This window comes from Trachymyrmex septentrionalis, unplaced genomic scaffold, assembly GCF_001594115.1.
Source record: "Trachymyrmex septentrionalis isolate Tsep2-gDNA-1 unplaced genomic scaffold, Tsep1.0 scaffold175, whole genome shotgun sequence".
Classification (NCBI taxonomy): domain Eukaryota; kingdom Metazoa; phylum Arthropoda; class Insecta; order Hymenoptera; family Formicidae; genus Trachymyrmex; species Trachymyrmex septentrionalis.
Window position 1 is genome coordinate 254,674 of NW_017304917.1, and position 27,581 is coordinate 282,254.

At 34.0% G+C, this 27,581-nt stretch overlaps 3 protein-coding genes across 5 annotated transcripts in view; 1 reads left to right on the forward strand and 2 right to left on the reverse strand.

The window, feature by feature from the left end:
- The window catches only part of LOC108746514 (jmjC domain-containing protein 7), a 27,758-nt gene extending 16,367 nt beyond the window's left edge, over nt 1–11,391 (reverse strand). Inside the window, exon 1 of the mRNA XM_018483337.1 lies at nt 11,247–11,391. Coding sequence (XP_018338839.1) covers nt 11,247–11,307 — 61 coding nt within the window. The 5' untranslated portion in view covers nt 11,308–11,391. The remainder of the gene's footprint in view (nt 1–11,246) is intronic.
- A 679-nt stretch (nt 11,392–12,070) lies between these two features.
- Nucleotides 12,071–16,786, forward strand: LOC108746512 (solute carrier family 26 member 10-like). 2 transcript variants are annotated; one of them, XM_018483333.1, is made up of 10 exons: nt 12,071–12,337; nt 12,418–12,690; nt 12,911–13,092; nt 13,169–13,333; nt 14,170–14,274; nt 14,348–14,481; nt 14,602–14,764; nt 14,834–15,034; nt 15,115–15,363; nt 15,441–16,786. In XM_018483333.1, exons 1-10 carry the CDS (start codon nt 12,238–12,240, stop codon nt 15,876–15,878), a joined length of 2,010 nt encoding a protein of 669 aa, XP_018338835.1. In that variant the 5' UTR covers nt 12,071–12,237; the 3' UTR covers nt 15,879–16,786. The 2 variants fall into 2 exon arrangements, with proteins under 2 accessions (XP_018338835.1, XP_018338836.1); XM_018483334.1 differs by lacking the exon at nt 12,071–12,337 and having other exon boundaries at nt 12,646–12,690; nt 12,839–13,092.
- Nucleotides 16,787–20,567: 3,781 nt separating this feature from the next.
- On the reverse strand, nt 20,568–25,381 carry LOC108746513 (phosphate carrier protein, mitochondrial). 2 transcript variants are annotated; one of them, XM_018483336.1, is made up of 6 exons: nt 25,231–25,381; nt 24,963–25,131; nt 22,615–22,775; nt 22,279–22,515; nt 21,902–22,198; nt 20,568–20,945 (listed from the first exon to the last, which is right to left on the reverse strand). In XM_018483336.1, the coding sequence occupies exons 2-6, from the start codon at nt 25,102–25,104 to the stop codon at nt 20,718–20,720; spliced, it is 1,065 nt and encodes a 354-aa protein (XP_018338838.1). In that variant the 5' UTR covers nt 25,105–25,131; nt 25,231–25,381; the 3' UTR covers nt 20,568–20,717. The 2 variants fall into 2 exon arrangements, with proteins under 2 accessions (XP_018338838.1, XP_018338837.1); XM_018483335.1 differs by having other exon boundaries at nt 25,227–25,381.
- Nucleotides 25,382–27,581: the final 2,200 nt, after the last annotated feature.

A 27,581-nucleotide genomic window follows, 5' to 3' on the forward strand; every position in this document is an offset into this window, starting at 1 on the left:
TACCAACAACAATTGACCAATTTGAGCGATGCATTAGAAGAAAAGAGGCCATTTACTGGCCAAGGACATCGTAAAGTGATCTTGCTTCATGACAATGCTCGACCTCATGCTGCGAAAACGACTCAGGAGCATATCTTTGCGTTAGGCTGGGAACTTCTCCCGCACGCGGCGTATAGCCCAGACATGGCGCCTTCCGATTACTACCTATTCCGGTCGCTGCAGCATCATTTGGCTGATACACATTTCGTGAGATTAGAAGAGATACGAAAATGCATTGATGACTTTATCGCTTCGAAGCCGGTGAGTTTCTATCGTCAAGGAATTCGCAAGCTCCCCGAAAGATGGCAAAAGGTCATTGATGCAAACGGAGAATATTTCGCTGATTAATATTTTTTCGTTTGTTTTTAAATAAAGATTGAATTTTACAAAAAAAAGCTCAGAACTTTTTTGTACACCTAATAATATACGCCATTCTACTTCTTATTTTATGTATAATATTTATGACTAATATCGTTAATTAAATGTATTATGCGTCGACTCTTTTTCGCCATTCACTTTGTTTATTTTGTCTATAAAATTAATAAATTATGGTAACATGCGTACCTAAAGCGTACATTATCGATACGTATCAAAAGTACAGTGTACCAGTAAGCTTTAGATACGCACGTACGTGACAGGTACGGTACTGGCACACATAGGATGCGTTCGCGGAGACACTATTCGCGCTATGGAGGCAAACGCTATCAACGCTTCGTGAAACCAATAGCGCGATAGCGTTAGCAAATTCTATGATCCTAGCGTAGCGTTGGTAGCGTTTAACAGAGAAATTTAATATTCGTCGAGGTTAATTTAATATAAGGGATTCTGTTTTCAATCACCGACCAAACTTTTCTCTATAATTTAAATTTTTAGGATTTTGTAAAGTATATGTAACGTAAATATTTAATTTTCTCATAATGAATAACAGAACGCAATCTCAATTGCAATTATGATTGCCGCTAGGCCGGAATAAACAATGTAAACTAGATAAAAAAATTATTAGTTACACTGAATAAATTAATCAAATAAAAGAAAGAATCCTTCAGCATCCGTTGTCGATTTGAGAAGAAGCATATCTACATCTAAGGACCTTAAGCAGCGGAATATCCTGCCGCACTATATCGCAATAGTATAATAACTTGTTTCCGTATGCGGGAATTAAAAATCGGCAGTAACAAGATACCTCTGACTTTCACATTTGTAATGAAATTGAATACACAAGTTGAACTCTGTAGAAATTTTGAAAAGTTAAAAATGATACACAAGCAAGAATTACGTTCACTCCAGCCTAGTGGCAAGCCATCAATTGCAGATTGAAATTGAGATTGCATTCACTACGATAACATTTGAAATTCACACGTTACGTACATACATTTATTTTACGAAATTCTAAAGAGAGAAAAGTTTGGTGTTATTCGAGAACAGAATCCTCTCAAATATTAATCCATGACGAATGTTAAATGCTACCAACGCTAAGGTCGTTCACGGATCTGTAAACGCTATGCACTACCTCGGAAGGAGTAGCGCGCAGTTGTGACGTAACACGCTGCCATTAGTGATATCATGATCGTGTTTGTTAGTGCTATCTGCAACTCCGCGAACAGTTCGTAAATAGCACGAATAGCTTTTTTCCGAACGCACCCATAGTATGCCGCTCATCCATACCAATGCGTGGAGGTATTTTACTATCTGGGTATACCTAAACACAGTATGTAATACAGGCACAGTGTTGATGACTGGCACGCTGTACTATAATATCATGTATACTTTTTATACTACTACCGTACAGTTGTGACGTTACAAGTGTTACTTGCGTTTACGCCCCGAAATTGCATTTAGTAATGGCGCTTGCATGCTTGCGAGATCTTTAAAAAACCGATTACAGGAATTGAGCAAACTTCCTAAGAAACGTTGAAGTCCTTTGACTGTAGCTGGAAAAAATGAAATTCAGCGATAGTTTGGATTTTTTCGGGTAAAGGTTTGATGCCTTCAGCGCTAATTGTATGTCCCAGGAAGCTGGCACTTTTCTGTCCGAACACATTTATTCGGATTGATTGCTATGTCATGCTGTTGAAATCTGTCGAACAGTATTTTTAGATGCTCTTTATGCTGCGTTTCATCCTGCGAAGCGATTAAAATGTCATCAAGTCATATAAGTAAGAAGTCAAGTCCTGCAATTACCCGGTCCATAAATCTTTGAAAAGTTTGTGCTACGTTACGAAGTCCAAATGTCATATAAGGAATTCGAAAAGTCTGAACGATGTAATAATTGCGGTTTTAGGAATATCCGATTCGCGTACTGGAATTTGTTGATATGCACGCACTAGATCTACCGTAAAGAACACGGTTTTGCCATGCAGGAAATGTGTACTGTCTTGTAAGAACGGAATTAAATAACGATCTGGCAAGGTTACCTCATTGAATTTGTGATAATCTCCACACAGACGCCAGTCACTGTTCTTCTTCTGCACGAGATATAGGGGACTAGCGCAAGGACTTTTAGAAGGTCTACATAAGCCATCATGTACTCAAACTTTTGTTTAGCTGCTTTGAGTTTTTCTGGACAGAGTCGTCTGGCTTTGTTTGGCACGGAGAAACCCGTTGTTTAGATTACATGTTCCACCCCGTGTGCGATTTATTTGTGCGTGATCGATGTTATTTCAGGAAACTTGCTTAGGATCTCTTTGTATGGGTAATCGTCGGCGCAACGCTGTTAATCGAGGAATAACTTTGTTGATAAGCTGAGCAGAAACTTTAAGAAACGTGGCACCATCGATCAAATGCTTGTGCCGTATGTCAGGCAGCAAATTGAAACATGCTAGAAAAATCTGAGCCAATAATGAAGGTACCCACGATTATGATCGCTAATGTGAGTACGATTGCGTCTTGAGACAGGAATGGTCAAGACATCCGCTCTAGTGTCCACCAAAAATTTGATACCAGTGACACGGTCTCTAACTATGAGACGGCGAGCTGCCAAACTATCTGCCGCCGGAGATAGTTCGGCCTTTAGTTTTCCTGTATCGCTGACTTCCAGCTGCAGAGTTGCATACACTTGATAGCTTTGCCACTAAAGCGTCGATGATATCAGCAGAGCTTGCTCTCCGATTGTAATCTTGAACGATTTCTGCGATGAGAATCCCACGAGGCCTGTGACTTGCTACGCGATAAACGAGTTTCCAATTTCTTCACTCGATCTAAAAGTGCGGACATTTGCGAATCCATCGAATTGGCTTTTGTCGGTGTAACTGCTGCGACAGCGTTAACGTCAGCGGATAGCACGTTTGTGATTCGGTCTGCTAGTTGCGATAACTCTTCGAGTTCGTGCTTGGTAGCTGTTAATATAGCCTGCACTTGTGATATGCGCATCAGCCTAATAAAGATCTAAGCACTTCCTCTGACACGCCGTTTTGCGCGAGATTTCTCATCCGATGGAGCAATTGCGACGGACGGCAGTCATCTAGATCAACCTCATTTAGTAACTTATGCAGTTTCTTTTTGGTGCTATACGCGAAACTCTTAACTAACCTATCTTTGAGCGCGCCGTATCTATCTGTCGCTAGCGGATTAACCACAATATCGCTAACTTTGATCAAGGAATCGTCGTTAAGGTACTGTATCACGTAATTGTATTTCGTCTCATCTACAGTTATACCTGCGGTGAGAAATTGAACTTCCATTTGTACAAACCATAGGTTTGACTTTGATTTCCAGAACGGCGTGGATCTGATTCCGCTCGCGCAAGCGCGGACACTTCAACTATACACGACGATGCACCGCTGCCCTGATCGTCGAAGGAGGATTGTCTGAACCACTAGCCATGTTTGCGGCTTGTTAGAACGTACATTAGGTTAAACGGAATGCGACACGATCACGTCGTGGTCACCAATGTGAGGCTGCCCAATGTGGCATCGAACGTGTCTGGGCGCTGGCGACAACTAACTAATGGCGAAGGAAGATTGGCGGAAAATCACTAAATTCACAAAGAAATGTTACTCATTGTTTCTGACTCACAAGCCATAAGGCAATTTAATATAAACTCAAATGAATACTTGGAACGTACAGATCAAAAGGACGTAATTGCGTGCGTTTTGACAGCTTGGGATATCGCATAACTAGGTTAGAATACGAGAAACTAAAACATCTACAACATAAGCGTTTATCTGACGGCATCAGTAATTACCTAACGACATGAGCAGTAATCGATGCCGATCTCGCAATGAACATAAATAATGATTAATCTTACCGAGCACTAACTGAAAATCTACCGCTGAGGTTTACAAAAGATCCACACGCAGAACGTCATTTATATTTATATTATATAATGTAAGAAATGAATCAAACATGTCACTGTTATCGAATTTGGAATTAAAAAAGGTTAAATAATAAAGAGCATACAGCCACAACTAAGGATGTAAATAAGTTATATATTATTTAAAAACAATTCATAACAATAAGTAGACGTTTCGGTCAAGGTTTGCCCATGGGATCGCCTCTATCATCAATTTTGGCTGACTTGGTGATTCAAGACTTGGAACATAATATTTTCAATATTCTCACCACGCACATACCTTTTTATTATCGTTATGTTGATGATATCGTGCTTGCACCTCCTACTAATCTTATTACTAACATCTTGGATTCCTTCAATTCGTACCACGAGCGCATAAAATTTACTGTCGATTATGGCGATGAAATAGGTATCAATTTTTTAGATATAAAACTTCTAAACGATAATAGTAGTATTATTTTCGACGTGTACAAAAGCCTACCAACTCTGGGAGATTTCTCAATTCCTTCTCCAATCACCCTACCATACACAAGAAAGGCGTTGTAATTGAGTTATTGGACAAGATTCTATTTCTTTCCCATCCAAAATTCCATCACACTAACATCAATTCCTTAATTAACACTCTCCTCCGCAACGGGTATCCTTTACAATTTTTATTTAAAACGATAAATAATAGAATAAAAACGTTATCTATTGGGAGTATAAATAAGTTTCCGCCATTTGACAAACAATGGCGCTACCAGTATGTTATAATTAAAATTGTCAGCTATAAAACGTCATATTGTAAGGTTGGACATCTGGCAAGAACATAACCTTGAAATATTAGCGATTTTGCATCAGCATCTTATATCTTTTTTCGTGCGAAAATGTCGAGTTTTGAGCCGAATAAGGATCATTTGCGGGAGCTTTTGATTTACTTCTTTAATTTGAAGAAATCTATAGCTGAGGCGCATCAATTGCTTGTAGAAGCATATGGTGAGGCTGCCTTAAGTGAGAGAAGTTGCCGTGAGTGGTTTCAAAAGTTTAAGAACGGTGAATTTGACGTCGAAGACAAAGAACGTAGCGGAAGGCCGAAAATGTACGAAGACGCGGAATTGGACGCATTATTGGATGAAGATTCGTGCCAAAGAGCACTTGGTCAAGAAGCACTTGCACTTACATTAGGAGTGACTCAACCAGCAATTTCACATCGCTTAAAATCGTTGGGAATGATTCAAAAGCAAGGAAATTGGGTTCCATATGAACTGAAGCCGAGAAACGTTGAACGCCGATTTTCACATGTGAAATGCTGCTTGCATAAACGAAAGGGTTTTTTGCACCGTGTAGTCACTGGTTATGAAAAATGGATCCACTACGATAACCCAAAGAAGAAGAAATCATAGGAACCACCTGGCCATGCTTCAACATCGACAGCCAAGCCGAACATTCATGAGAAAAAGCTCATGTTGTGTATTTGGTGAGATCAGCTAGGTGTCGTTTATTATGAGTTGCTCAAACCGAACGAAACCATTACTGAGGCTCTTTATCGAACACAATTGATGAGATTGAGCCGAGCACTCAAGGAAAAACGCGCCCACTACTACTCCAGACACGACAAAGTTATTCTTCTGCATGATAATGCTCGTCCACATGTTGCGGCGCCGGTCAAAACCTACTTGGAAACTCTCAATTGGGAAGTTTTACCCCCCACCCGTCGTATTCACCAGACATTGCTCCTTCTGATTACTACCTGTTTCGATCGATGGCGCATGGCCTGTCTGAGCAACACCTCACATCATATGAAGATACCAAAAATTGGGTCGATTCGTGGATAGCAAAGATGAAGCGTTTTTCCGTATGCTGCCAGAAAAATGGGAAAAAGTAGTGGCTAGCGATGGACAATACTTCGAATAAAACATTAGGTACCGTTCTTTCACAATAAATGCCCAATTTTTGATAAAAAACGGCGGACACTTATTTATATTCCTAATAGAAAAAAGAATTTCGATACCATTAATGAACAACACCATTAATCTTAACTCTAACATGAACACTTCCACTGAAAAGAAAAAATATTTCACTATTCCGTACTTAAAGAGAACGTCTGAGAAATTCAACATAGCTCTTAATAAATTTCAATTCGAATTGGTATACAAACCGATGAACAACTTGAACAGGTTTATAAAAACGGGGAAAGATAAATTAAAAAAAGATAACTTTCGAACGTCGTATACTAAATTAATTGTAAGGACTATGATTATTCGTATGTAGGTCAGACGAAAAGGAAATTAAAGACGCGATTAAAAGAACATATAAATGATTTTAAAAAACCAGTTAATTCTCTCTCAGTCATCTCAAATCACAGAATTGACACAGATCACGCGATAGACTGGGTGAATACTAAAATATTAGATTCTGAACGCTCGCATTATAAAAGATTGGTATCTGAAATGATTTATATTAAGACGCAAAAAAATGGTTTAAATAAACAAAGTGATATGGAGCGGTTCCAGATCTTTATCTCCCTTTCCTTGAATAATAGTTCCAGCCCCATTCTAAAATCTTCCACTTCCTTTCCCTCTTCTTACCCTTCCTTTTTTCCTTTTTCCTAATATAAATAGACCAGCATTTTTGGCTTTTGGCATTACGGTAGTTAAAATTCCCTCTTTACCTTAAATTATCACAGTATTCAGTTATACAGATGAGTCCCCGCACCACAGGATACACGTAAGTTCATTTAATTGGTTTTTCAAAAGGATAATGAATTTTTTAAAATATCTCTCGGCGTTGAATCTAAACAGTAGCATATTACTTAATTTGAGTGTTTTTTATAAAAATACGACAATAACTAACTCACTTATTGAATAAAAAATTTTTTGTTTTTACAATAGAACTCGGTACTTGCGTGTCTCTTCGTTGTGGAGTTCGTCGTTTTTTAAATGAAGAATTAATTATGGTATATTATATTATTGAAGAAAAAGAAAAAACTTTTGTAATTAAATTCTTTCTATCCATAGCGCGACAATAATTAACTATTATCTTAATCTATTGTACTTGGATCGATTGCGATTAATTCCGTATAATAAGGAAATAATAAATTTTGTACTAGCTATCGCTACATTTATCAGTCGAATTGTGTATTTAGTTTTAATTTTTAACGTATTCTATTTTATTATACTGAAGAAGGTCAAATCTTGACCGAAACGTCTACTTATTGTTATGAATTGTTTTTAAATAATATATAACGTGTTGAGGCTTGAATCGGTTATTAAATTCAATTTGCTTTTGAGAGAAGAAAAATAGTTCTTTATTGATGGACAGACGAGACGAGACTAACTCGCATGGCAACGATGCGAGAGTCTAACTTGTTTGTTTAGTTAGAGTGACATGGCAACGCGACGGTCGACCCGAATAACAAAAACAGTCGAGACATGCCACGGAGACGCTCGGGCCTTTTCGTTGAATCGATAGCGCTCTTACATTACTCACACAAGCAAACTAAGCTGACTCAACATAACGTATTTACATCCTTAGTTGTATGCTCTGTATGCTCTTTATTATTTAATCTTTGTAAATTTCTTAGCCACTTTTTAACAATTTAAAATTTAAAAAAGTCTATACTATCGATCAAGTTCGGATCTACAATAGATTTTTAAACCATAAGAAATGGACGAATCGCAATCGATTATTCTCCTATAGTCGCATTCGATTATAATTGGTCAATTTTTTACGGCTTGAGGTTTAAAATACCTATTGTAGATCCGAACTTAGGATCCCCTTAAGCACCGACGAAATACTATTAAAGACTGACATCCTTACGGAAGTTCGCGTCCTTGAGAATATTGAAGTGATTAAGAATTAAAAATTGATAATAATGTAGTAATTTTATGATTTATTAGTTTAGTAGACGTATTTATGCATTTAGAACTCAATAATACTTAATTATTCTTTAAAATTATGATTTCAGAGTTATCGTCAAACTTTAATTACCAATAGAGATGATAACTGCAGAACAAAAATTGTAATTTTTCTGCAATATATAGGATATTATAGCTTTACAAATATGCATACTTATTTATGGACATTTATATAATAAAAAATCACAAATTTAATAATGCATGAGCAAAATATTTATGTTAATAATAACAAATTTATATCAATTGTCGATAATGTCAGCGTTATTCAATTATCTTTAGGCTCTCGGGGGGCCGAAAATTTTATACCGCCGAAAATTTGCCCAGAGTTGAAGGTCTTTAATAGTATCTCGTTGGTGCCTTAAGTAATCTTAAGGATCCTGATTATTCAAATAAGACGTGAGTTATATGTCTATAGGCTATAATAAGAAGCGAATGTGTTTTGTCTCGCCTCGAGTATTGCATCATTTTTGAAAAACGTTGCCGGCTTCAACTGTGCTTAGTATGACTGACCAAGTCCCTCTGGTCGAGCCCCTCTCTTAACGAGATTCACTTGGCCAGTTTTTCAAAAATGATGTAAGTTGGACCAGGAGAGTTGGACCAACTAAAAACGAAGAAGAAGAAGAAGATTACTCAAATAAGAAATTTGCGTTGACGATAATGACACAGAATCAAAACCAGTAGCCACACACTTAAGCACGAGCCCATGGCTACATTTTATGAAATTTTTAAAACTTTGCGTTAAATCTTAATGAACAGAGAGCAAGTGAAAAAAAAACTTTTTCATCAAAAAATGTTTTAATTTTTTTTTTCTACTAAACTAATAGATCGATTTTAATGTTCCACGTCTCATTTTGTAATTGTTTCGAATAGCTACATTTTTTTATACCGTTTTTCTTTTCATACAAGCAATATCTTTCGTTTTACAAGCGAAAAACGTGCTTTTTGTAACTATTCAATTTTTTTCGCGTATTTTCTTCACAAGTCTCGAGTCTCGAACATACGCATTTCTTTTCTGATGGCCTTTCGAGACTTTCGTGAAAAGAAATGCTGATTTATAATTTTTTCCGGTAAAATTCTACTTCTACTGAACTATTCTTGTTACTCGAGTTTACAAAGTAGGGGTATACTGTATAACGCGCATGAAAAATCGTAAACAATTAAATATCTCGTAAACTGTTGCGTTTTGATTAGATTTATACTATTCTGGATTAAGGGGAGGAATACTATTACTACAATTTATTAAAACTTTACAATTTATTAAAACTATGTTATTTAGGATGCCCACTTATTGATGCCTAGTGTCGCCGAGCGGCCGAGATTGCCGAGAAAGCATTTTCGATCGCTTAAAACAAGCGACTAATTTAAGAAGCTTGCTGTCTCTCAGCTTCACTCTCGGCGCAGGCGAGCATACGGACATGGATTCATGCTTGTTTGTATGTTACAGCGCCGCACCACGATAAATAGCCAAACTTATAAGCGTAGAAAAGTAACGTTTTGATGACGAAATTTATGTTGTGTGCCATTTCCTTATTATTATTTGTTTAATTGTGAAAATGCGACTTGTTTCGTAATTACGATGAAAACTAAAATTATCTTAGAATTTTATATGTAAAAGGGTATATTTTACTCGTTTCAACAGCTGTCGGACCGTGTTTCTGCCCAAATATAGGCTCACTTTATGTGCCTTTTACGACCATTTAACTGACTATCTAAGGAGAAAAGGACAGTTTTCATCGATTTTTACAAGTGTTCTCGTCATTTCATTTTATCCAAATTATCTTTACTTAAAAATGACACGCAACATAAATTAACGTGTCATTCTTCGCTTCTAACGTCATGATTCCGACATGGCCGCCGCGACTAGACAGGAGCCTTAAGACGTTAAGGCTATATCCACACAACTTGCATAGCCGCATAAGCGTATGCATAAAGAGAATTATCCAATCGCATTTCTCTTATAAAGCTATATCCTATAAAGCGCACGTAAAATGTGATAATTTTCTTTATGCGTACGTTTATGCGGCTTTGCAAGTTGTGTGAATATACTCTAAAGGCCGCAGCACAAACTTTTGCATGATGCATAACGCATAGTGCATAAGCGAATCAACTAATTAGAATCTTTACTTTTCTCCCATACCATGGAAAAGAATTTAGATTGGTTGATTCCCTTGCACTATGCATTATGCGATATGCACAACTCTTTGATTAGTTCGCAACTTCTTAAGACTGTACTTAAGACGATCTTGAATATATCTGAGTATGAATATCGGCCTTATAGTTCCCGCACACAGAATGCGGCAATGCTTGCCGCGTAGCGGAAGTTATCCCACTACCAATAATTCTATGTTTTTAAGTCTGTCTTACCATGCAAAACTTCTAGAAATGATGTAACATTACTTCCAAGCAAGCAAGATTTTCGCCGCGCGGCAAGCGTTGCCGCGTTCTGTATGCAGAAGCCATTAGACAGAACGTGCTTTTTCGCAATTCGCAATTGAAAAAAAAGTAACAAAGACCATAAAATAAATAAAAAAAGATCGTCATTTTGTACTCTGCCCCCCTACCTCTCCATTCGTTAGTCAAAAATTCCACATCCACGGACAAAGTAAGTTGCCAGCCCTAATGCATAATTATAAATTTTCATTGATTTATCATTATCTAACTTACCGACATCAAAAACTTCGAAATTAAAAAGAAAAATGGGACTTAAGCAATTTTGTTTTTCAAAATGTATGAAAATATGGAAAATACACAAATTTACAAAATGACAGGAACATTGGAGGGAGTGACGTAATATTTACCCAAATTACATTTACGTTTGCATTTATATGGCTGTTTCATAAATATTTACTAATGTAATTAAACGAAAAAATCGCAAATTATAATGCGAGTACTTATAATATGTATATAAACGTAATCAAATACTAATACTATATAAATCCTTTTGGAATCAATACATACGTTAAATTAATTGTAGAGGTTAGTTCGCGTACTTAAATATTGGAGAAAATAAAAAGACAGACCTTTTGCCTCTTGCGATAGAATATGAAACGCCTCTTGGATTTTGACCTCAGGATTTGACATTATTCGAAATAAAAAAGAAATAGTGCGAAACGTTTAACAAAGCACCGACAAATCTAAACAAATCTGACAAGTCGCGGAGACATATGTAGGTATTGTAGGTTAGGAGATCTAAATTGAAGTTGTAAATACAAATATTGTTATTCTACACAACAGCCAATCAATGCATCTGAAACTTCGTCGGATTATTAGTCACGTGCTAGTAATTTCATTGTCTCTTTGCTGAGGATTAAAAGAAATCGAAGAATCCGTTTTAATATGTATGTATATACATCCCAAGTAGTACATAGCACTTACAAAGCGTTAACAAAGCGCTAAAAAAGCCCATATAATCGCTTTGCAAGCGTTTTGCAAGCGTTGTTGTGCTACTTGGGATACATGTAAATTTACACTTTTCATTGAGTAGCTAACTAGCTAAAACAGACGAGATGGTGACAGAGTTTAAAAAATATTTATAATCTATTCAAATTCTATGTATATTTGTAGTAATACATATTATATAACATAAAGACTAACCAGAGCGATGCATTTAATAATATATTATATGTTCATATATATTCATTAGATGAATCTTTTACTCTGCGTAAATCATTGCAGATTAAATATAAAATATGAGAGAGATGGTGTGTGTGCTTGTGTGTGTGCTCGTGTGTGCTCGCGCGCGCGCGCGCGCGCGCGCGTGTGTGTGTGTGTGTGTGTGGAAAATTCTGCTTAAGATGTTACGTAATCGTGAAAAATGAAGAAATGTTGAATTGTAGATCTAGAGATAGAGAATTTTATTATAAATCTCAAAGATATTATATCAGTTATATAATGTTGATTTGATTACAGATACATTGTATAAAGTAAAAAAGATAATCTCACATCAGTTCTGACATTGAGCTCAGAGATAGATACAATTGTTAAAATCAATCACGTTTGCCATTGTAGATCATGAACAAAAGCAATATGCTGCAAATACGCTTAGAAAGGCCTCTCTATGAACACGAAATGCTGAATCAAAATTATGATTATGAGAAACCAAAGTCATCCTGTAAGTTATAATGAGGTGTAAGAGACACATCGTGTGTAAAAACATAAATTTAGGTATAAGCACAAATAATCTATTTACAGTGATGCAGAATGTGATAAACAATGTTAAGTCAAAGAACTGGCAGTCTTGTATAATGTCGACAGTTCCAGTAGTACAATGGCTTAGCCAATATAATTGGAGGGAAGACATATTGCCTGATATTATTTCAGGCCTAACAGTAGCAATTATGCATATACCACAAGGTATGGCTTATGCGCTTCTGGGAAATTTGCCGCCAGTAGTTGGCATATATATGGCCTTCTTTCCTGTCTTCATATATTTCCTTTTCGGCACGTCCAAGCATGTATCTATAGGTAAGAACACCAGATGATATTAAGAGAATATATGAAATTTGAATTGTGTTAGAGATAACATTGAGTTAAAACCAAGTTGCAAAAATATATATATTTTGCAACCCTCCTGGTTAATACATTTATTTGATTAACTTCCGTTACAGAACAGTTAGAAATAATACATCTTAATATGAACTTATTCAACTACCTTGAACAATCAAACATTCTTGGCACTCATCAGGAACTTTTGCTGTGGTTTGCCTAATGACTGGCAAAGTAGTCACATTTTACTCAAATCCATATGTCGGACACACATTTGCAAATGCTACGGATGCTGTTTTACAAAATCTCCAAGATGTCTCATATGGATATACACCTATGCAGGTAGCAACAGCTGTGACATTAATGGTCGGAATATTTCAGGTAAATGCCTCTTTGAAAGCATTTCTTTTAAAATTGAAAAGACAGGGAAAATAAATAGATTTGCTTATCATTATAGATAATAATGTATACATTCCGATTGGGCATTGTAACGACTTTACTCAGTGAAACTTTAATAAACAGTTTTACAACAGCAGCTGCTGTTTATGTTTTAATATCTCAAATCAAGGATCTTCTTGGTTTAAAATTGCCAAAGCAGAAAGGTTATTTCAAATTGATTTTTGTAAGTAAACATAAATTATATTTCTCGTATGTAAGATTATAATATTACATTTTTCCGTTTCTGTTGTATGATAAATTTTTTAAGCTTTGTTGATTGTCTATAGGACAGAAAGATCAGAGAACCTCTTTATCCTGCAACCAATCAATAGGTTTGAAAATCTTTATCGTATGACACATGAAATATTAGCTTTATACCATAAATTATATAGTAAATGCACAATAAGTAACAACAAAAATGTGGGATTTGAATTTTTCATTATAAATTTCATTTTCTAGTAAAGACACCATATTTTTTTTATGTTAGAAATAATCTATATGTACTAAAAAGATTTAATTATGAAAGATAAAATGAAAGAAATTATTATAAAAACATTGAAAAGAGCCGATTTTTTTCAAAAAATAAAATATTTTATTAATTTTCTTCTTTTGCTTATATAAACATTTAAATAAGAAAGCTATTATATCTAATGTAAAAATATATTATTAGATATTATTGTATTTTCGGGTTACTGCAAATTTTAATTATAGTGATTATATCTGTGCGACACACACGTACTATTAATTAGTTTGTCAGTTACAAAATAAAAAATTATCAACTTCAAAAATACTTTTCTCATTATGCGTAGATACGAATATGTATAACTCTATATTATGAAAATTGCTTTAAAATATTTTCAATATAATAGTATTATACAAATGTATAAAATCTATTATGTCGTTGAACAATATGTATAACAATTATGTGGACAAAATAATGTATATTTTTTGCTCGCAACTGTACTTGTTTTCAGATTAGTATAACGGAAAAACAGATTTTTAATTTTTTTTTCTTTTCAGACTATTATAGATGTATTTAAAGAAATAAAGAATACCAATATAGCCGCTGTAACTGTATCAACTGTATCAATTATTATTCTTGTTGTCAACAATGAATATCTGAAGGTAAATAGCATATTAATTTAATACTTTAATTGGATATTTGTAAAAGCTAAACATATGATTTATATTCCATTAGCCAAGAATAAGCAAAAAATGCAGCATACCAATACCCATTGAACTTATTACAGTGGTTGGTGGAACATTAGTCTCTCGATATTGTGATTTATCAAAAATTTATGATATTGAAACTGTTGGGCATATTCCTACGGGGTATATGTATAAAATTTTATCTCTTAACATTTTATCCTATTTTAATATTTGCCAAAATTCTAATATCTACTTAAAATTTAGATATTATTAAAATATTAATTCTTATGTTTTTTTAAATAGATTGCCCAAGCCAGAAGTGCCAAGTTTCGAATTATTACCCTTAGTATTGGTTGATAGTATTGCGATAACTATGGTTTCATATACTATCACTGTATCAATGGCGTTAATATTCGCACAAAAGCTTAATTACGAGATAGATTCGAATCAAGAACTTCTTGCAATGGTTAGACATTAATATTTTAACAATTATTAAGCTTTTATTAATAATTCCGGCAAATTATTCTAATTTTAGGGTCTTAGTAACGTAATGGGTTCTTTCTTCTCCTGCATGCCAATATCGGCTTCCTTGAGTAGATCTCTTATTCAGCAAACCGTCGGGGGACGTACGCAGATAGCGAGTATTGTATCTTGCTTATTATTGCTTATTATACTTTTGTGGATCGGGCCATTTTTTGAACTTCTACCAAGATGTGTCTTGGCTTCCATAATAGTTGTACGTGTAGGATTGTATTATAAAGAAAATCTCGCATTGTCATTAAGAAAGCGTATAATTCTTAAAGACTTTTCATGCAGGTAGCATTAAAAGGAATGTTTCAACAAATCAGTCAACTCCGTAAATTTTGGAAATTAAGCAAAATCGATGTTGTAATTTGGATTATAACGTTTTTCGTGGTAATATTGATAAATATCGACATTGGATTGCTTGCTGGATTGCTCGTGTCGCTGGTCATGATTTTATTGCAAGTTATTCGGCCTTATACATGCTTATTGGGTCATATACCGCATACAGATCTGTATTTAGACATGGGTAGATACAAAGCGGTAAGGCATATCGAATAAATCAGAAAACAGCTATTAATCAGTTTTTACATTGCTTTTACATAGATTTTTCTTTTTAGGCGGTAGAGATACATGGAATAAAAATATTTCATTACTGTGGGACTTTGAATTTCGCCAATAATAGCTATTTCAAGTCCATTGTATACAAACTTGTGGGAATATGTCCACAAAAAATTATTAAGTACAGAAAAAAATTGACCGAAGAGGATCGCTTTTTGGATGAGAAAAACTCCAGAGAAACATGTGAATTGCAATGTATAATCATGGATATGAGCGCATTGAGTTACATCGATCCCAGTAGCGTTCAAGTCTTGCATATAATCGTAGAGGAGTTCACTCAGGTGAATATTAAGTTTTACTTCGTCAATTGTCCTAGTCCTATCTTCGAAACAATCAAGAAATGTGACTTATATACATATGGAAAGATGTCATTGAAAATCTTTGCAACTATACAGGATGCCATCACTTATTTTCAAAGTGAAATAGCCTCAAGATAATGAAAAATACAATTTCTAATATACTATAGTAAGATGTGCGCGCGCGCGCGTGTGTGTGTGTGTGCAATAGGGTAGGCCAAAAAAAATGTCTGAAAATCAATTAGCAATACCCCCCAAAAGATAGCTATGAGCCTTAATATGATTTGGGTAAAATTTCATCGAAATCGATTAATATTCAGGTTGCCTCTCGACTTCGAAATTAGTATTTATGCATTTCTTGAATACATGTCAAAATTTGAAAAAATATTGAAATTTTAATACAATTTGGTACTATCTATTCTTTTTTGATCGCTAAATACGAATCCGAAGTCAGAAGTACACATTTCAAAATGGCGGATTCAATATGACTACACAAAGGATGATTAAGAGTAAAGTCCAAGATCGGGAAATATCCCGAAAACTTTTCGGCATTTTTTACTCATTCTATTATATTGGGAAATATCCCGAAAACTTTTCGGCACTTTTTACTCATTCTATTATATTGGATCCGCCATTTTTGAAATGTGTACTTTTGACTTCGGATTTCGGTGTTCAGCGACTAAAAAGAACAAATAGTACAATGGTGCGTTCGGGAAGATGCTATTAATGCTACTTCTGTCATTCTTCATTGTTTATTAAATGTAAAACAAGAATAGAATGACACAAATTACGTTAATAGCGTCTGCCCGAACGCACCTCAAATTGTATTGAAATTTAAATTTTTGTTTTCAAATTTTGACACATGTATTCAAGAAATGCATAAATACTAATTTCTAAGTCGAGGGATAACCTAAAGATATTAATCGATTTCGATGAAATTTTACCCAAATCATATTGGGTGAAGCCCATAGCTAACTTTTGGAGAGTATTGCTAATCGATTTTCAAAAATTTTTTTTCGGCCCATCCTAATGTATAAAATATATGTCTTTATTACAACTATTATTACAATATATTAATGTGTAATGGAGGAATGAATATGCAATTATAGAATGCAACTACATATTTGTTATTTTCCTCTATGCAAGATACTTATATTGTTTGTGAAATGATACAAAGAAATTATAAGAATTATATTTTTTGTTATTAATTTTGTACAATGCAATGTAAAATACAGTATTGTTATATACATGATTAATATTGCATTGAAAAGATTGCATTGGAAATGAGGTAATATAAAAGTACTTGCAATGGATATTTTGTAATAAACTGTACTTAGAAATGAGAAATTGTGAATTATTTTGCTCTATATGTTGAAATTAATTTTTTTTTATCACATTCTACTACATTTACTAATGAGATAGAAGTTGGAAAAATGACCAAAATCACCTTAAAATTTGAATAAAGCAAATGTGGTTTTATAAGATGTAAATAAGATGAAGAGATATGCTGGCGATACTGTAATCTTCGAGCCTTACCCAGTGAGAAATGACAATGGAATCGACATCGAAATCATCGAATTGACGTCGATTCGGCATCGATTCCATTGTCATTTCTCACTGAGTATAACTCGAAAAGTACTTAATAAAAAATAACTCAATAAAATAACGCCAGCATATCTCTCTAACTAAATTATATAAAGGCTTCATCAATTTATTTCGATTTGGCAAGGCAATGAAAATAAAAAAAGACACTGAATTTGTTTTGTGAGCTATGCAGTATATTTTCGACAAATCCAAGAATATTTGTCAAATTTCAAATGTTATTAATAGAATTTAAAAAACAATTTTTGATATATTATATCGATATATACTATTGAATCAGTGTATGCACAGTGGAATAGAAGTTGGAAAAACTAGCCAAAAGTCAAACTTGAAATTTAAATAAAATAAATGTGATTTCATATTGTAAATAAGATAAAGAATCTCTAACTAAATTATATAATAGCTTCATCAGTTTATTCCGATTTGGTAAGGCAATGAAAGTGAAAAAGACTGAATTTGTTTTGAGCTGTGTACATATTTTTGACAAATCCAAGAATATTTGTTAAATTTAAAATGTTACTAATTTTTTAGGTACTTATAGCTGACTGTTGAGTGAAAATAGAAGCATAACAATAACAAAAGTTTTTTGTTATTTTACAAACAAGGTATTTTTCACCTTCTAAAATTTTTCAACTTATGCAAATTTTTTTTCCGCGACACACATTATGTCTTCTTCGGTTCTCATATACATATTTTTGCACATTTTTATTTTTTGTCGTTTCCCACCAGTACCTCAAAAATTAATAACATTTTATAAATATTAATAACATTTGACAAATATTCTTGTAGCGTTTTCTCTTGGCTGCTATCGCGACTAGTGCAACACTCAGACAGTGTACCGTGTTTCTATGGCTAGTGGTAAACAAACTTATTCGGTATAGTGCAAATTTTATGTACGGAGTGGGATTTTGTTACACCATCTCAAAGGGATGGTGTAGAGTCAGCGTGACATTTAAAATTTGAAAATAGAAGTCAAGCGGGGACAGAGTTTTAGCGCAATAAAATGATGTAGTGTACATCATGATGTGCACCACTCTAGGGTAGTGTAGCTGAATGTAACGCTTACACGCAACTGGTGCGGTGCGAGGTTGCACCCAGTGTATCCCAAGAGAAAACGCTATTGGATTTGTCGAAAATATGCTACATAATGCTTACAAAACAAATGCAGTTTTTCATTTTCATTGCCTTGCTAAATCGAAATAAATTGATGAAGCCTTTATATAATTTAATTAGAGATTCTTCATCTTATTACAATATAAACATTTGCTACATTTGCTTTATTCACGTTTTATTTACGTTTTCAAGGTTAATTTTTGGTCAGTTTTTCCATCTTCTATCTCACTATATGTACATACATTGGTTCAACAATATATATGGATATATATATATATATATATATAAAAATTGTTTTTTTAATTCTACATTAATAAATAAACATATAATTCGTGTCTTACATTTGTAAAAATAAATTTTATTTATTGATCAAGATTTATATAGTTACTTATTAATTTGCGAATCGAAAAGAACTTCTAATATATCTTAGATTATTGAATCTTATATACTTAAGAATATGCAAAATATTAGTTTATTTCACTATACGGTAAAACTCACAAATTTCAATAAAATTGATGTATTTTGTCATTATACTGAGTAACAATCAATAGATTTTAGCTGTAAAATATTATTAGTCAAAGTTAATTATTCTCTTTTTTATATTCTCAGTAATACAATGTAACACATCGGTCAATAAGTCCCCGGTCTAGCAAAGAAAACACAAGTGTTACATAAAAATTCGAATTTATTCATCAATATAGTTTCCTTTTAAGGCAATACAATCAGTCCAACGCCTTTCCAAACGTTCGATGCCGGTTTTGTAGAACGATTTTGGCTGACCCTCAAAATACGCATCAGTTTCGGCGATGACCTCCTCATCCGATCGAAATTTCTTCCCAGCGAGCATTTTTTTGAGCTCAGCGAATAGGAAATAGTCGCTGGGGGCCAAATCTGGCGAATACGGTGGGTGCAGGAGCAGCTCGAAGCCCAACTCGTTCAATTTAACCATCGTTGCCATCGACTTGTGACAAATTCCTTTTTTTCCATTGTTATGAAAATAACCAAATTAGCGTCACTAAAGCTTCAATAACTCACACAATAATGATCCGAATGACATATACATTTGACAGTACGCCTAAAAGGGTCTGTTCTTTCGAACCACTTGTGTACTTTTTGTGTTAGTTGCGCTCTCTATGTGTCAGACCGGGGACTTATTGACCGATGTGTTATATTTTTTGGAGCATCATAAATCTATGTGGAGCCTCACTTTGCGTTTTAAAGTGTATGTGTGGATGCAACAATGATGTGAGATTCAGTTCACCCCCCCCCCCGCTCCCCGCTCTGGTGGAACCATTCAACCACCGAAAAATTGAACAAATAAGTTTGGATTGGGATCACATTTCGCGTAGTTATAGACTCATATGGAATTGAATTTAAAATTTTCTATGCAAAGCGAGATTTTTACACAAACACCATAAATTTACATAGTGAGTTTACATAGATGAGCTTTTTAATTAATCACAGGTACAGCTTTTTTGGAGCAAAGTGCTAGTCTATTCTATATTTTATATATATTTTGATCATGACAACGTATGTATATGTAGTGACAGATTATAGAACACAAATAATACGATATTTAATTTAAGTAAAATTTAACTTTTTTGTTAATAACTTTTACGAGCGACAATTAAAATCTTTTGATTATTACTCAGGATCATGACCTTGACCACATTTGTCAAGGTTGCTGAAATTGATAAGATCGCCTCTAGTAAAGTCTTACCCAGTACACATTACATGAGATAAATTCTATTTTTGTTATTGCAATCCAATATGGTTAATAAATTAAAATTCCATTTTCTCATTACAACTTTATTAATCAGCGATATATCTTGTATAATGTTGCATTCTCTATGTTTCGACGTCATATTATCAATCGTCGTTATATTTGGAAAAGGAGAAATATTAAGCAAAATAGTATGTGTTTGAGTAATCGGCCTGTTTATTTATAGCGATCACCCTATATACAATGTCACGGCTTACGGTTACTTTAGGCAACCCGTTATGCCTTCGATAGTAGAATTCGCACAATTAGCATCCTATATTTTCTATTTGTAAGACACAATTGTTTTCTCTAATCTTGCGGCAGTGCTGCCTTGCGTTGACGCTGTTGTATACAGAATAAATATTCTAAAATAAAATAGGACATATTGTTCAACGTCGTACAATATGAGAAATTGAAGTTGCTTTATACGCTTCTCTTTTTCTAATCGACGATCGAGTGAAATGATTCGGTTAGCAATGTGCCTATCACATTGCGCTTTGCGCTTATGCCAGGCCGTACTTCTTCTTGAGAGATTCTGGCATCTCAGGTGGTGGTGGACGGGGCATGCGTAACCAAACCTTGACAGCGTCATAGATAAACCATTGCGCGGCGGTCAAGGTACCGATCATAATGATTCTCGGTCCCAAGCCCTTCCATACACCACCGAAACCGAGCTTCTTCAAGACTTGACCTGCAGATGCTCCCTTCTCTTGATTCAACTTCGACACCACCTGGCCAAACATTTATAAATTCAAAATGTAATTTAAATGACAATTTAAAACTATAAGAATCGAAAGATGTTATCAAATAGTCCAAGCATTATGTAGTTTATACGTAGTCTATCTAGCCTAGATATCTTTCGGTATCTTTATTTCGTAACATTTGAATTGATCTAGTTTTTAGCTTAATTCTTTATGTTCTTTATTAATGGATTATATTCGAAAATTGTTTATAATAATGTGTAATTAATTTTAGTTTAAATGAATATAAATAATTATGAGGACTTTTTCGTCTTTTGAGGCTTCTACAGATGTTTATATTTTACCAAGGTAATGAACAACCTAGTAGCGGAGTTGCTCTTCCAAAAAATTCTCATGTTCAATGTTGGCATTAATGATATATCAACACATAATGATAACCCGCAAATCTTTAAACAATTTTGAGTTTTAATTTTTTACTACGTAAGTTTTAGCTTTACAGACTTAAATAGACTGTAGCAAGAAAGGTATTTTTTACTTTTTTTTTATTGATATGAATATCAAAATATACTTTGTATTTCAATAAATCGATTCTTTCTTTTTTTAAGAAACAATGTCATTTATTTTGTCATCTAATCTCTCTTTTTACATTTACTCTTAATGCGTCCGAATTTTTATCATGCATCATGAGAACATAAAAGATTAGTCGATAGCTGGACTTTTAAATAACAAAAGTTTCTTTATCTTGACTTTTCAAATAACGTTTTTCGAACGGTTTTCGAACAAGTGATCGACAAATTTGATCGGTAAAGGAGCATAAAAGCAAGGTGACAATGCAATAATATATTACTTCAATTTACATATATATGAAACGTTTATCAAAATATATGTAAATTGAATATATTTACCTTGCGTTGGCTTTTATGCTTCTTTATCGATCAAATTTTTCTTCTTTTTTTTTTTACAAATAGAAGTATTCCAAAACCTACCGTATCAGCAGGATGGGATACAATAGCGCAGAATACACCGGCGATATATCCAGCTGCAAACGTAACCACCAACTGCTCAGATTTACTACATTCTGATCTAGGTTTGGGTACTACATATTTATATAGAAGTTCGACAGTGCGTTCAAAACAGGCAAATTTCATCATCGTATATGGAATCTGACGCAGCCATAGCGGTATTAAGCCTTTATAGAATCCAGTAAGACCCTCGTCTGCATACATCTTTGGTATCGCTTGTCGTAAAGTATTAGCATACCCTGGCATAGTCTGTATCCTGACCTGTAATTTAAAAACAAATTTGTTGTATAGAACAGGGTAGTTGTTTATAATGATATAGAAAACTATTGATGACCAATTACCTTGGCGGCTTCAAATGGCGCTAAACCAATATCTGCAAAGAATTCCGCTGAAGCCGACGATATCAAGTATAAAGAGGTTCTATATTCATAAGAGAGCTCTTCGCCGATTAATGTCGAATATTGAACTTTGAAAACTTCATAAAGACCAAATTTAAACATTCCCTGGATGGAGTAACCAAAGAAAGTAGGCGCCCAGCCTTTCACTAATCCTCGAGTGCCATCTTCGGCAAACGTTATCTATAACATATAGAATTCACAATAAATATCTTAAATATATAATAATATTGTATTATATCCACAGATATAAAAGAAAGTGAATAATTAGTAAGAAATTACTCGAAATCCATTGAACACTGATTTGTATTTTTGAGGATCCACTTGAATTCGGCATTTGACTAAATCTAAGGGAGTGATACCGGTGTGAGTGATACCACAGGATAAAATGCCTCCGAGACCGCATAGTAGGAAATAATGATTTGATCCAAATTCGCAACTATCTGGAAATATATGAAACATCGTATTGATTTTTAATTCTTCTATGTATTTTTCGGAAAATCCGACGGTAGAACTCTGGTATAAGTCAGTTCACAACCTTGCTTTAAGATGCCCTACGCCATAAGCCGAAAGAGGTTAAGTGATTAATCTTATGATTAGTCTTTAAACTATTTTTGAGCAGTCTCTAGTCTTTAACTGTACTTAAGCAAATCGACTTCAGCAAAATCCAATTCTAAAAGCATAAGTTTTCTGACCGCGATATATCGTCACTTACAACTTAGGACCTCTTAAAGCAAGGTTGTGGAACTAGGCTATAATGTCGTAGATCTACAAGACTTTTATTAATACATATTTCATTTCAGCAGTACGTTTAGCTTCGATAAACTCTAAAATTATTAGGTATAAATTTTCTTCTATATTTTTTCTAATTAAAAAAAGAATTTTTTTATGCCTATTACATGATATATTATATTAATAGATAATATTTTGTTTGTGTAGTCCCGTTATTACATCGTTAAATTTAGTAAATTTAAATTTTTCACATCCGAGTGATATTTAATGTGAAACAAAACTTAGACTTGATCCAGGCAAATGCTTCAAGCATGCATAGTATATCATATACATGTTATTAAACTTTAAAACAAAATGTAATAAATTGTTTTTTAAATACATAATAGTATAATTATAAATACAGTTTTATCTTTGGTAAAAAAAGTACCTAAAAATATCTTTTTGAATAAATATCTTATAATTTTTATTGCAGAATCCTTCTCCATTTTCACTTGGAGCTAATGGAGTGGACAATTTAAATTTGTTTAAACGAAGAATAAATTAATAATATATTCAAAATTTAAAAATGTCATTTTTAAATATTGAGATATTCGTAAGCATTTCAAGGGATTCTTTCGATCAGCTGATTAATCGAGCACTCTTCTTGGCGCGGATTCTAAGTTTAACTGGATTTGTCTCTTTTGCTTTACTTGCTTGATCTAAAGAAAACACGCTTTGAAAGCACGATCAACATAAAGCATACTACGCTTAAATAAACCAAGTAAGAAATGATTTATATCTCATGCGAGCGAATTATTCCTATCGTTTCGCCTTGTTTCGCCAAGACTAAAAAGATATTTTGTATAATGTGCCGATAGCACAATGGTTAACAATGGCCGCACCTTATACAATTCACGACATCCACACTTTTAAATCAAATTTTTTTGCTATGTAAAATGTTAAAATTCTCACATAAAGATCATGTAATTTGTAATCTTCTTTTAACATAGGAACAGAAATTTAATAATACATTGCACAGCACATATACAAATATGACATATGTATGTGAAATGTTTGATGAAACGTCAGTTTTACATTTTCTAGTTATACAATTTATAAAAATGTATTATAATCTACCGCGAGAAGTCGTGGAGTAAGGAACAGTGGAGCACACTGTTATTTTTTAAGAATAATTTCGAACAAACATTCATTAACTTAATGGTGATTAATCTATCAATATCTATTATTTTATTTTATATAGCTGTAGCTTTGTTAAGAAACTAAATATTTTCTTTAATAATGAGAAGAAAGACTATAGATAGACTGAATGGTGCAAAGACATTACTTCAAGTCTGTGCTAGATTGAATTATGTCCATTTCTATCAATATAAGTTAACTTTAATATCAGTTTTATATATGTAATTTTTTATATTCTTCTAGTTTTAGGAATTAAAAAAATAGTAAATTCAATAAATCAATTAAAGTTAATCTATATTGATAAAAGTGGATTAATTGTAAATTAATTAGAATTTTGGCCAAAGTTGTTTTAAATCATATGGATATTAAAAAAAAGCAAACAAAATAAAACAAAAGCTCTCGTGAACATCGATGAGAAATCGAGCGACCTTCAAATACGAATTTGTCAATGGAACGACATTCGATCATGTTTCAGATGAAACACTTCGGATTATGTAACGCGATTGTCAAATAGAAAAAATGGTGTGTCTTATCAAATGGATCATTTCATACAAATAATAAGGGCAAAAAAAAATCCTTGGGACATCAGTAACTATTCCTAGTACAAACAAGCTCGCTCCACAAGATGTTGGATATCACATGAAAGCTGTATAACCTCTCGATTGGAAAGAATTGCTCGTTTTACTCACAATCAAAGCGAGAAGGAAGATAATATTACTAACCACTTTCCTCGACGGAAGCGGCAACGATATTTCGATTCGGAACGAGCGGCCGAGCACCATTCTCCAATGCCTGGCACTTGACTGTCATAAACGGCGATGAAAATGGATTCATTTTTGCTGCTTCTTGTATCCAGGATAACATTGTGATTCCTGTAACTCGCGTTTACACCTGAGAAAAGCATTTGTTCAGTGTAACTAGTTAGATTAGATCGCAAGCAAGGATTTTCTTTTTTTGCCCGTAAGTATACATATGAAAGTACGTACAGACCAGTTACGAAGTACAGGAGTCTCGGCAGAGACCTGCCGAAGAACGAACACCAAGTGACTAAAGTGACACGAGATTGAGTGAGACTGCAAGTAACAGACAGAAGGGCTCGTTACCACTTAGCGTTTGCTTTGCCAAATTGCCGCCAGTCCAATCTTTTGGGCTGCTTTCAGGAATTTATTTCATATCCACACAACTTGCTTACACATAAACGTATGCATAAGAAAACTATCCAATCAAATTTTACGATTTATAAGAGCGATTTTATAAAAGAAATATGATTGGATGATTTCTTTCTATATATTGCGGCTGTGTAAAACCTGCAACACATGATGCTTGTTTTTCAGCTGAATTGCTGGCTGGATTAGAATCTTGCCACCATATTAGCTGCGATGCTGACACTGACTTAATTTCCATCGAAGGTTTAAACCGGATCAAAATGTAAGAACCAACCAATTACAGTCGAGCATTCATCTGTCATTCGACTGTAACACATATGATGACAAGATTCTAACGTGGGAGATTTAAGATGCAGCCACAATAGAAAGAATAAAGAATTAGGAATAAGGAAGGTTTTCAACCTATCAGATATTGGATACACTAGAATACACGGTTTCTGATAGGTTGGAATCCTTATTCCTTTTATTATGACCGCATTATAATAGATTTTTAAGCCTTAAGGAATAAGAAATGGACGAATCACAATTAATTATTCTCCTCGCATTCGACTTACGGTTTAAGGCTTAAAACACCTATTGTACATTCAGACTTAAGCGCATACTGCATCATTTGTCCTTGTTGTTCACCAAATAATAAAGTGATAAAATGATACATCATGCATTTCATGCGTAATTAAAAACACATACATTTGAGCTCGCGGCACACGATGCTTATTTTTCTGCTGGATTACTAGCTAGTTTAGTTTTCCGGATTTACAATAGGTGTTTTAAGCCTTAAACCATAAGAAATTGACCAACTACAGTCGAATGCGAGGAGAATAATCGACTGTGATTCGTTTATTCTTTATGGCTTGAAGCTTAAGAATCTAGATTGTAGATCTGGGGTTAAGCTGATTTTTTATACGCAGCACGCTGTGGCAGCAATTCGTAACTATTGGTTAAAAATTTTACGTGAGATGACACTTCCGCAAAATACATTTTGCCGCTCATTGAAGTTCAACCGAACGAACAACGAAGAACAGCAAAGAATTCGAAGCCGAGAAAGTCTGCAATATTTGTCAAAAATATAAAAATTGAGTACATTTATAATGAATACATACAATGAGTACATTTTCATTAAGATTTAAAATGATGAGGATATTCTAAATTCTAAATAATTACCTGAAATAATAGTTGTCCAAATTGTAACTACACTAACAGTTGCCATATAATCATAAGTTTTTGGCTTTTTAAGTTTTCTATATTAATTTTCGAGCTGAACAAATAAAAGATACTTCTTTGAGGTTAAACTTCAATACATTGCTGTTGCCGTAATTCCTTTTCATGCGCAGTAAATGCAGCGGAAGCAATTATGAAAAATTGGCATCACTATCATCAATTGACATTTTTGCTACCGCAGCGTGCAGTGTATGAAAAGGCACCTTTATGCGTAATTCGGAACGCATCCTGTATAGATATACCCTTAGATAAAATCTGCGGCTAGTACTCACAGTATCGCAGCCAATACAGGCAAGATTTTAATTCAGCTAGCAATCCAGCATGAAAACAAACATAGTGTGCCACAGGTTTAAGGATCTCTTTCATCGACTTCTGAGGCCCTATTCTTGAAAAATATCGTATATAAAAAATTAGGGAAATATAGTGTACGTAACATATACTATAGTATTTCCTTAGCTTTAGAGAGAAATCTGGGAGAAGACATGACGACCTGTAACCGCAAAATGCTGCTGCGCACTACTGCCCTCTGACAAAGTGAACGTAAACTACGTAGCAACGTCCACTATTCTTACGGTACATCGTTTACTTTTCAAGGCTGGAGATGATAAATTGATATTTGATTCATATAATCGTGTAACATGTAGCATGATTATATAAACCAAATATCGATTTATCATCTCAGGTTTCTCTCTAATTTTATGTACAATACTTTTCAAAAATAGGGGCTCTGGTTAAATTAATCGACGATTAACTCACAGAAGTACCAACAGCAGTTTAATACAGAGAGATAGACTAAAGAGACTCCACTCAATCTAACCACTCCTCAGAAAATGGATCCATTTTGAGTTTTGATCCATTTTAAGTTTCAATTCTCGACACTCGCGGCGCTTGTGAGCTTGGAGGTTGTGTGCATGAGTGCACCGTAGAAAAAGTGTCACAAACGTAACTTAACCCCGT

Coding starts and splice junctions, on each gene's coding strand:
- LOC108746512 (XM_018483333.1), top strand. CDS start 12,238: ATGAACAAAAGCAATATGCTGCAAATACGCTTAGAAAGGCCTCTCTAT. Junction 13,093..13,168: donor TAATGGTCGGAATATTTCAG/GTAAATGCCTCT, acceptor TTATCATTATAG/ATAATAATGTATACATTCCG. Junction 15,035..15,114: donor TCTTGGCTTCCATAATAGTT/GTACGTGTAGGA, acceptor CTTTTCATGCAG/GTAGCATTAAAAGGAATGTT.
- LOC108746513 (XM_018483336.1), bottom strand. CDS start 25,104: ATGTTATCCTGGATACAAGAAGCAGCAAAAATGAATCCATTTTCATCG. Junction 22,516..22,614: donor CAGTGTTCAATGGATTTCGA/GTAATTTCTTAC, acceptor TATATGTTATAG/ATAACGTTTGCCGAAGATGG. Junction 22,199..22,278: donor CGCCATTTGAAGCCGCCAAG/GTAATTGGTCAT, acceptor TTTAAATTACAG/GTCAGGATACAGACTATGCC.